At 32.5% G+C, this 10,871-nt stretch overlaps 1 protein-coding gene across 1 annotated transcript in view; it reads left to right on the top strand.

Moving 5' to 3' along the window:
- The first annotated feature begins 526 nt into the window (after window positions 1-526).
- The window catches only part of LOC125060927 (inhibitor of growth protein 3), a 10,583-nt gene continuing 238 nt past the window's right edge, over window positions 527-10,871 (top strand). Inside the window, exons 1-11 of the mRNA XM_047666042.1 lie at window positions 527-810; window positions 985-1,056; window positions 1,139-1,336; window positions 1,668-1,806; window positions 3,312-3,414; window positions 4,372-4,461; window positions 6,702-6,807; window positions 7,365-7,443; window positions 8,471-8,551; window positions 9,267-9,408; window positions 10,738-10,871. Of these exons, the coding sequence (XP_047521998.1) occupies window positions 783-810; window positions 985-1,056; window positions 1,139-1,336; window positions 1,668-1,806; window positions 3,312-3,414; window positions 4,372-4,461; window positions 6,702-6,807; window positions 7,365-7,443; window positions 8,471-8,551; window positions 9,267-9,408; window positions 10,738-10,857 (1,158 nt within the window). The 5' untranslated portion in view covers window positions 527-782 and the 3' untranslated portion in view covers window positions 10,858-10,871. The remainder of the gene's footprint in view (window positions 811-984; window positions 1,057-1,138; window positions 1,337-1,667; window positions 1,807-3,311; window positions 3,415-4,371; window positions 4,462-6,701; window positions 6,808-7,364; window positions 7,444-8,470; window positions 8,552-9,266; window positions 9,409-10,737) is intronic.

Raw genomic sequence — 10,871 nt, 5'->3', positions numbered from 1 at the left:
ATTAATTAAAACCATAGATATTAAACAAGTATTTTAATATGCGCTTACAGTATCATTGTCTAAGTACATTACAGTCTTGACTCACTGCTTTTTTTTTTCGGAGCAAAACCAATTCTATTGTGTATTTCTTCTGTAGTTTTTGGTCCTCCATTAGTAGGGGTTATAATAGTGGAACTTTCGTCTCTTAATTCTTGTACTATGGACAAATGGTTTTGTTCTCTGCGGGAATTTTCATATTCCTGTAAATCTTCAAGTCTCAACTTTATTTCAGTTAAAGGTCTTCGAATCATTTTCTGGAATTAATTATAGCGCAAGATCAGAAAGCTTATCATTTCTGAATCAACATTTACAAGAAATGTATTTAAATATTTAAAAGTGATACGGGTTATCCCTTAATATATGTTTGATTATTTAGTTAAATTAGCGATTAACAGGCCATAAAACAAGTATAGCATAAGGCTTTATATTGTAACGGATGTTACCACGTAATTTTCGAAAGTTGGCAGTACTGCAACGAGCATCGAACCTCGTCACCCCTCAGACCTCACGGCTAACCCAAACGTTTAAAATTTTAATGTTATATTGCTTTAGTACTCTGTTACGAGTAGACGTTTAGAATCTGTAAGAACACTGTCACAATAGTAGGGCGTCTACGTAACTCGTTGTGACGTATATTTTATATCGAATAATTTTAACAACTACATTATATTTACTAAGTTGTTATAAAGACGTGTTTGACAAAAGTGTAATTGAGTGAGAAAGAAAAAAATCAACTTACCAAAATGTTATACCTCGAGGATTATTTAGAAAGTATGTATAATATATTTTTACTTTCAATATCACAAAGCTCGTCCTCCATTACGGTTGGTATGCCTTCTGTATACAACAGGAATCATTAACTTGTTTTGGCGCGTTATTTAAATTTAAATGGCAATTTTGTTTAACTAAATATTTACTTATTAAATTTTATAATAATAATTCCAGTGATCGAGCATCTACCTCAAGAGCTAAGAGATCGCTTTACAGAAATGCGTGAAATGGATTTGTCGGTTCAAAGTAAGTTAAAAATTATTAGTTATTAGAAATTTAAATGTAAATTTTTTTTCTCACCTTTAAATAATTTTTACTGCATGTAAAGATAACATGGATACCTTGGAAAAACGAGTTCGTACTTTGTTCGGAGGCTGTCGGCGAGGTGATGTGAACTCAGAACAAGCGGATACTGAGTTTGATGATATTAAAAAGGGTTATAACAAGACTTTGGAGGAAGCAGATGAAAAAGTAACTCTTTCAAATCAAATGTATGATCTAGTGGATAGATACTTGCGTAGATTAGGTAAGACATTTTAAATTACTATTTGAATTGATAATTATTTTTATCAATAAACTACTATTTGTATTTTTCTGTGAGAACGGTGCCTATTTTTAAATTACATAATTTTTTAAATTTTTTATATTCAAATAATTAATAGACTTAGATATATAACTTAAAGATCCAGAGAAAGCAGATTTAATACAATAATTTACTTAATTATTAATTTAGAGTGCTTGTAATGGCAACCTATGTATTTTGCATGGACTGAATATTTTTGAACAAAAAAGGTTATTTAATATCTATATATATTGTTTATGCTTCGATAAAATTACCATTATCATTTGTGTTACAGATACAGAGCTACATAAGTTTAAGTGCGAACTTGAAGCTGATAATAAGGGGATTACAGAATTGTTAGAGAAAAGATCCCTCGATCTTGATTCTAATACAAACCATAACACATCAAATAACAACCATTATAAGGAAAGTAGGTGAGTGTAAAGTATTTTTTTATGCCCTTTTACGAAAGACATACCTAGTGTTAATTAATAATTTGTGTTGATTGCAAGATAATAATGTTTTTAATTGGTACTTTAATAATTATGTATACGTAATTTGTGATAGTTATCTAGGAATTGCCTCATTTTTATTTTCAAATTTCAATTGTCTCTAATAAGCACTGCTGACCAGTGATGTATTAGTCAGCTTAGGGTCTGACATATCAAGATTAAATTTGGGAAAACTTAGAAATTTTTGAACTTAACTTTTTAATATAAAAGTGTTGCAATTGAGTGGTTTTTTTCTCTCTGTATATTATAACAGATTTTTGATCATGAGTAAAAGTTATTTTGCTCTGGCAAATAAAGCCATTGGTGAATTATTGATTGGCCAATATCAGCAGGGCTATTCCATCAACAACTCAGTTTGTTTGTATAATAGCAAATAATGAAATACTATTGCTATAAATCAAATCTACTGTAAATCAACAAAATACAAGAAAACATGGTATCTATATAGAAATTAAAAATATAATATACACCATTGGCATAGTAAGCTGTGCAACATTATGGCAATAGGTGACTTACAATGTTATTACAAAAAAGTGAGAAATAAACTTGATTTATTATTACAAAAAAGTGAAAAAAAAAATAGATTTATTATTACAAAAAAGGGAAAATAAACTTGATTTATTATTACAAAAAAGTGAAAAATAAACTTAATTTTATTACATAAAAGTGAAAAGTAAACTTGATTTATTATAAAAAAGTGAAAAATAAACTTGATTTCTTTTATCTGTGTACTTAAATGTCAGTACGTTACATTTTTTGAATGCTAGTGTGGGTTCAATGTGCGGTTCTCATCCCTGGGTCCCCCCATCTCGGTTCGATCTCCGGCTGTGCACCAATGTACTTACTGTCTATGTACGCACTTAACACTCGCTCGTGAAGGAAAATATCGTGACTATTAGAAATGATTACGGAACAGATACATATATCTGAGCGGTTTAGCGCCGTTGGTATCTTTTTTAAGCTATCGCGATCCTCGAGCTTGGAGACCGAATCCAGAAATTCCGTAAAGGCCGATTTACATTATCTTAGTGTTTAGGAGAGTGCTTTAGTACAACTTGAAAGGCAAGTTCTTTAGCGTAGCGTTTACTAAAGCAAGTAGCGTTTACATGTTTCAACTAAAGTACTATCCTAAAGCACTTTCCTAAACACTAATGATAATGTAAATCGGCCTTAACGAAAAAAACCTCGTTAGAGCGGGACAGAACGCATACTGCGTATGTGTGCCTGTGCTTCTGTGCCATATTTTTCGTCTATCGAGCAACCCACACTTTTTCACAATAATACCAGTATTTTTTGTTCATTATCATTTTCAGCCTAAATTAGGAATTATTTTTCACTTTTTAGTTTGATGTGCTTTAAAAGCGTGTGTTCTAGTTTTTTTAAACTGTTATTTATTTATTATTGTTTAATATAAAATCTAATGTTAGGTACCGCATCAGAGCAGAGAAACGTCGCGAGAGTTGGAGTAATAGGGAAGCTCGTTCCCATGGAAGTAACGGGAGTCTATCTAGAACTGATTCTGCTATACAGGTATATACAAGAATATAATAGTTAGATATGTAATTTGATTTTTACTATACGATACATTTTATACTTTATCTTTCATAAGCTCATTTTTAATGGAATAATTTGCTTGTGGTCTTCTTCACTTTATTAAAATTACCGGTCCACGCCAGAGACCATCATTTCATCTGTTTATTATATGTTTTGTATCAATGTTTATGACATCAATAACAATTAACATTATAAACAAAAAATATGATATTCCAAGAGCTGCCTGCATCGCCTTTGCAGAGTCTTTAATATAAAGTTTTTTTTTAATCTACACTAATATCGAGAGACGACTCATTGGTCTAGTGGTTAGTACCCTTGACTGCGAATCCATGGGTCCCGAGTTCGATCCCCGGCTGAGACGAACATCGATGTGATGAGCATTTGGTGTTGTGCTTAGGTCTTGGGTGTTTAAGTATGTATTTATATGTCTATCTATCTATAATATGTATGTATATCCGTTGTCCATAACACAAGCTTCACCAGCTTAGCATGGGACTAGGTCAATTGGTGTGAATTGTCTTTAAAAAAAAAAAAATTGAGCAGAGTTTTGATTGCATTTATTTGCATTGAATTGAATAGGGTCCAAAAGTACAAGACTGAAGTTAAGTTATCCCCGATGAATATAGGCTATAGAAAAATTTCCTTATTTTAATTATAGTCCTAAATCGGGTACGCTGCCGAAACTATTGACAACAATTTTATAGAAGACATCAATATCTACACAAGCCGATACCATATGTCTTAAAAATATTCTTTTTGATTTTAAAGTAATTACGGAGAAAAACTTCGGACAATGCGGGTGGAACCGCAGAGCACAGCTAGTATTTCATATGAATACTTTGATTTTCATGAAGTGTTACGTGTGTTAGTCATAATTGTTGCTCATTATATTTTTAGCATTAATTTGTATGTCCGTATGTTTGTATTTGCTAGGCTGCATTGGGTCGTGACTCGTACTCCTTGGGTCACGCGGGAAGTGCCATAGCGGCAGCAGCCAGTCAAGCTATTGCTGCTACGCAACAGGTAATATTGAATATACATATATTAAATAATTAAATATGGAATATTTTAATATTTTTCATATATAAATTCAGTAATATTCTAATTATGAAATGAAATACAGACTTTTATTGGCATATTTTATTTACATACTTCTTTAAGAAAATTAAATTAATGCATTATTCTGCTAATAAAACAATGCTTTAAAATAATTTTAATTATTAAAGTACAATGTGTCCCGACCAAGGAGGTTTCAATTCAATTAAAGTACTCATAATCTGTGGTGAGAGCGCTGTGCGCGTAACGCGCTGGTTCCGAGCCAATAGATCAATAACAGACTTTTTCTATTTTGGCGCTATTTCGTACATACGAATTTGAGTAATACTTTGTTGGATAAAACTTTAGTAGCAAAAATGTCAAGCAACACCGACGATACCGATAAAAATTTAACTCCACCTGACATTCTAGAAACTGACGAATAGTCTTTTGCCAGAAAAATCATTTCTGAAACGTAAATCACAAGGATATAAAGGGAAGAAAGCCAAGACATTTTCAGCTGAACACTTAAATAATTTTTTATATGAAGTAGTGTATGTATGTATTAAAAATGGTGGTGATACAATCCTTGTTCTTGATCTGGCCAAGTGTCTCAGTTTTTTTATTTTTATAACAAATTAGAATGCTTCATAGTATCGTTCTAAATAGGTATATCATTTTATTCGACATATTTTTTATTATGTGTAATAAAGTGTTGCTTTCTTAATTCATAGATCGATTACTACACAGTTATTCGATAGATATAGTTCCCACCAACTTATCTGTGAACTGAGTGGTAGCGCCACCATCGCTTTAGTGTTGCAAATTAATAAAAGTTACCCATGATTGGGTATGTCAGATAAGAAACTAAGTAAAAATATAAACATAATTTTATTATTTTAAACAATACCTAACATTGTTTTATAATAATAAAATAGTAATATAAGTACTAAATAGTCTTCAAAAATAAGAAAATTTAATGTACATTAGCATTTTCTCTGGCATTCAATTGATATAATGTAGGTACCCCACTAACAAACTAAATGTTTAGCAAAGTAGGCAATTGAAATTTAATAACTTGCAAATAAACTTCGTCTTGGTCAAGGGCAAGGCCCTTTTCCCACTCTAGGACGTTATATTACAAAAAAGTGGAGTGGAGAGAATTTACGCTAAGCCAAACGTTATTATTCCAGCGGTTTTTTTACGTGACGAGATCTATAGGTAGTTGAATCACTCAGCTTTATATTTTTTAAGTTACAATTACGATAAATATAATATTATTTTAAACAATACCTAACATTGTTTTATAATAATAAAATAGTAATATAAGTACTAAATAGTCTTCAAAAATAAGAAAATTTAATGTACATTAGCATTTTCTCTGGCATTCAATTGATATAATGTAGGTACCCCACTAACAAACTAAATGTTTAGCAAAGTAGGCAATTGAAATTTAATAACTTGCAAATAAACTTCGTCTTGGTCAAGGGCAAGGCCCTTTTCCCACTCTAGGACGTTATATTACAAAAAAGTGGAGTGGAGAGAATTTACGCTAAGCCAAACGTTATTATTCCAGCGTTATTTTTACGTGACGAGATCTATAGGTAGTTGAATCACTCAGCTTTATATTTTTTAAGTTACAATTACGATAAATATAATATTATTTTAAACAATACCTAACATTGTTTTATAATAATAAAATAGTAATATAAGTACTAAATAGTCTTCAAAAATAAGAAAATTTAATGTACATTAGCATTTTCTCTGGCATTCAATTGATATAATGTAGGTACCCCACTAACAAACTAAATGTTTAGCAAAGTAGGCAATTGAAATTTAATAACTTGCAAATAAACTTCGTCTTGGTCAAGGGCAAGGCCCTTTTCCCACTCTAGGACGTTATATTACAAAAAAGTGGAGTGGAGAGAATTTACGCTAAGCCAAACGTTATTATTCCAGCGTTATTTTTACGTGACGAGATCTATAGGTAGTTGAATCACTCAGCTTTATATTTTTTAAGTTACAATTACGATAAAAAGTAATCAATGAAAAAAATATCGGGTAATTTACAAAAAGAAAGTAGACAACACTAACCTGTAGCTGCCGAAATTCAACATGGCGGCCGTAGTTCCCATTTTATCCATTTCACAGATAAGTTAGTGGGTCTGTAAGGGTTGGAGATGTCGTTTAATGTAATAATCAGTGAATATAAAATAATATTTTCGTAGATGCAGCAAGGGCGTCGCACGGCGTCCCTCAAAGCGTCCTACGAAGCGGTGGCCGGAGACCTCTCACACGCGCATACGACACACCATACGACGCATCATGATCATGGTATGTTACAAACCCCACATTAAGTCGGAGTCAATATATTACTTTCATTTTGCGGTAACATACACTATCATTAATTCTAAGACTTAAAAAATATAAAAATAAATAAAAAAAAAGTGTGGCACTAGGGGACTGCCGCGGTAAAGCTATTGCATATTTTTTTTTTCAACTTATGCAATTATAATTATTTATTTATGCAGTATTTTTTTTTCTTTGATATTAATTCAAGTTTTTTTCTTTGATAAATTAATTCAATCTACCACTCTACCAGACTCAGACTAACTCGCCTATATAGTCTGTCTCACTCTAACGCGCACCGGCTGCACCGATCTCGTCAGAGAGATGTGAATACGCAGTATGCGTTCTGTCCCGCTCTAACGCGTAAGGTTTTTTTCGTTACGGAAATTCTGGACTCGGTCTCCACGCTCGAGGCCCCCGATAGAGGCTATGCAATAGCTTAAAAAAAATTATATGATTACTTTTCTAAGGGATGTAGGTTATTAAGGCAAAAACACGGCTAATGTTACTTCATATGCCAATAAAATTAAATTAAATTTCAGGCTCGACCGTTGTGTCGAGCGGACATCACAGTGGCCACGCCCACTCTTCTGGAAGCTCTAACAAACGCCACAAACAGAAGTAAGTTTACACAGTGGGAAATTTGCGTAAAAACAATTAGTTTATATATTTAACCAACAAAATACATACAAACAGGAAAACTAATGCATCAAACTTACGTAATACATCTTAAAATATATAAATTACGCGTCACGTTGTTTGTTCGCTATGGACTCCTAAACTACTTAACCGATTTCAGTCAAATTTGCATACCGTGTGCAGTTTGAACTAACTTAAAAGATAGGATAGCTTACATCTTCATTTATACCCGTAATATTATTTTATTACAAATTATTTGTTAATTATTTGATAGTCACAATTCTAACAGATGGCGCTGTGTTGAAAGTACCAACGTTTCAAATAAGCTACAATTTAATGTGTTCTCCTACCGTTTCCCTTGAATAGGTTACTACTATGTAATATAACTAAAACCTTAGCCACAGCAAAGCTTGAGTCTGCTAGTAACAATTATAAATATGCATAATTCAATATTCTTTAAAGTATCTTAAATAAACAGCACAACACATACTTGTCATAACTAATTTCATATTAAGAACATGTCACAGTTTTATTTTTAGCACTGAAAATTCATAGACAATCCGATCTCTGACACATTCATAGTTTATTCATACTAGAGTTTAATACTGGCCGTTAATTTATAATTTCGTATTGTATTCGAATTTCGAACGTCAAACCATACTTTAATGTTTACATTCTATTTTTTACTAATCTGTGGCTGCGGGTATTCGGATTTTATTAAATTCATTTTTTATTAATGCATGCTTTGAAATAATCAGTCTTAACATTATTTCAAAGGCACGGTATTGGCATGTATTGTATGTAACAGTTTGTTTAATGAATTCTGGAACATTTTGATAATATTCTGTTTATTAAACGATACAGATGCTTAATCCTTTTTTGATAAAAAAAACTTGCCGACCTCGCTTTGAAAACACTAGTATTGTGTAGAGGGGTTCCAAATTCAAATATTATTGTATTTTTCTGGTATTATCTCATATGAGATATTCTCATATATATATAATTTTAGGAAAAGCTATTCGTCGAGCGCCGCATCTCTCCACGGGCAGGCGTCAATGGCCGCCAGTCGATCATCGTCGCCTACACTTGTGTAAGTATATATATAGTTTTTTTTATATCGAATGTACAGTTTCAATATATAAGGTACGAGTGGTGATTGTTACGAGGCCTTCGTATATTGATACGCCCGCCTGGCGGCCTTCAAGGAACGGCTATCAAATGAATCTATAGAAAAATTACGAATCGTAACTACAACTTACCAGTGTTATTTGTTTATTGAAGTTATACTTCTTTAGGCGCGTTAAAAATTGATGAGAGTGAAATTTTACGATGCGCGCGCACCGTGACACAAAATTAACAGAATGAAGTTGCCCACGGAAGATGCTACGGCATTGGAAATAATTTAAAAACAACATTCGAATAATAATACAATTTATGTCACACTTAATGTAAGAGAATAATAATAAATATTTATTTATTTAATTTTTCAAATGTAACCTGAACTTTATTGACTATAATGACTCATTTTCCAGTCTTTAATTATTTAATTGTAATTAATTATTTGCATGCAATCAAAAACTTTTTTTAATAATGCCAAAGAAGTATAACTTACGCGCGTACATAAGTACACGCACCATTTTTTAATTAATTACTGCACTATTTTACAAATAAATGTATTTTGTCTGTGTTTTAATTTGTAAAAGTGGTAAAAAATGTATTTATTAATTTATTTTTATAAATATTTATTAGATAGGTAATTAAAATATATTTTATTAAATATGAGTGCTATTTAATATTTGTTGCAGGCCCATGAATAATTCTAACGTGAACAAAGTAGTTATCGAAGAGCCGGTCGAAGAGGAATGGGCCTACGACCCCAACGAGCCGCGTTACTGTATTTGTAACCAGGTGTCGTACGGAGATATGGTCGCCTGTGACAACCACGATGTAAGTTTCTCAAAGAAAACACGAATTGGTTAGGAAATACCTAGACGGTGCCATATATGGCCTTAAAATAAAATAGGGAGCGTTCAAGTATTACGTAACGAATTTGGGGGGGGGGGTCTATTTGTAAAACGTTACGATGCGGGGCGGGGCTTGAATTACGCATTGTTAGTATTATTTTCGACTTTCCAGTACTTTACACCACATAATGGTAACTTTTAGGTATTTAAAGAGTCACTGGAAACGTTTTACTATTCGGTACAGAAAATCGTTACGGCGCGTTACATGGGGGGGGGGGGGGGCAATAATCTCCAAAAATTGCGTGACGTAATACTTGAACGCTAACATAGTTCGTTATAGAATGGCATACAATTATGGTACATGAATAGATATATTTTGACTTTGGTTCGTTTTTTTTACGTTGGAGAACTCAGTATTGTCTTTTATTGACATAACTTGTACACATTTTAAGAAAACACTTTTTTACCGGATTGAAGTTATGTATTATTATAAATTTATAATTGTTTTCCATAATTTTAAATTTAACCGACGTTTCGCGTGCTTTAAAGCGTGCGTGGTCACGGTGACTGAAGACAATAGGTGTTGAATGTCAAAAAGTATCACAGCTGTAGAAAAAGTTGTATTATCTGTATTTATTTCCCCGGAGTTGGTATTGACTAAAAGATCGAGGGTTTTTGGCAAAAATGGCTCACGGTGTCCTCTATTTTCGTGGATGGTCGCGTCGGTTAAATTTAGAATTATGTAAAATAATTTTAAATTTATATTATATTATTACTAGCAAACTCGGCGAACTCCGTTTCGCCACCAGATGGCTTCGTTTTATGTAACATTTCGTTTAGTGATCCCGCTTTTCTGTTGAAATTTTTCCTGAATTTTCTTTACTATACACCTCACGGAGCCCGATACCTTTCCAACGAATGCAAAACCGTGGAAATCGGTTCGTGCGTTTTGGAGTTATAGCGTCAGCAAGGAAAACCCGACTTATTTTTATGTAGTAGATTTATATTATTATTTATAATAATACATAACTTCAATCCGGTAAAAAAGTGTTTTCTTTAAATGTGCAAAAGTTATGTCAATAAAAGACAGTACTGAGTTCTCCAAATTTAAAATATTATATTCATGTACAATTATGGCAATTTTATCTCCAAATATTTTACAAGGCCATATATGGAACCATCTTCCCGTCTAACCTAACCAATTTGACTTAGTGTTCTTCAATATAGAGAACCATTTCGTAATGGCCTTGAAATGATATGCCTATTAAGGCACCATTAGGGTGTAGCGCCTATTTATGAAAATTTGTTCCAGTGCCCGTACGAGTGGTTCCACTACCCGTGCGTTGGTATCACGGCACCTCCGAAAGGCAAATGGTATTGTCCGCAGTGCCATACAAACATGCGTCGCAATCGGGCTCATCGCAAGAACTAATGAGAATTATCTAT

The sequence above is a fragment of the Pieris napi genome, chromosome 22 (genome assembly GCF_905475465.1).
Source record: "Pieris napi chromosome 22, ilPieNapi1.2, whole genome shotgun sequence".
Classification (NCBI taxonomy): Eukaryota; Metazoa; Arthropoda; class Insecta; order Lepidoptera; family Pieridae; genus Pieris; species Pieris napi.
The sequence above is the reverse complement of the archived record's forward strand: the minus strand, read 5'-3'. Positions and strand labels throughout refer to the sequence as shown.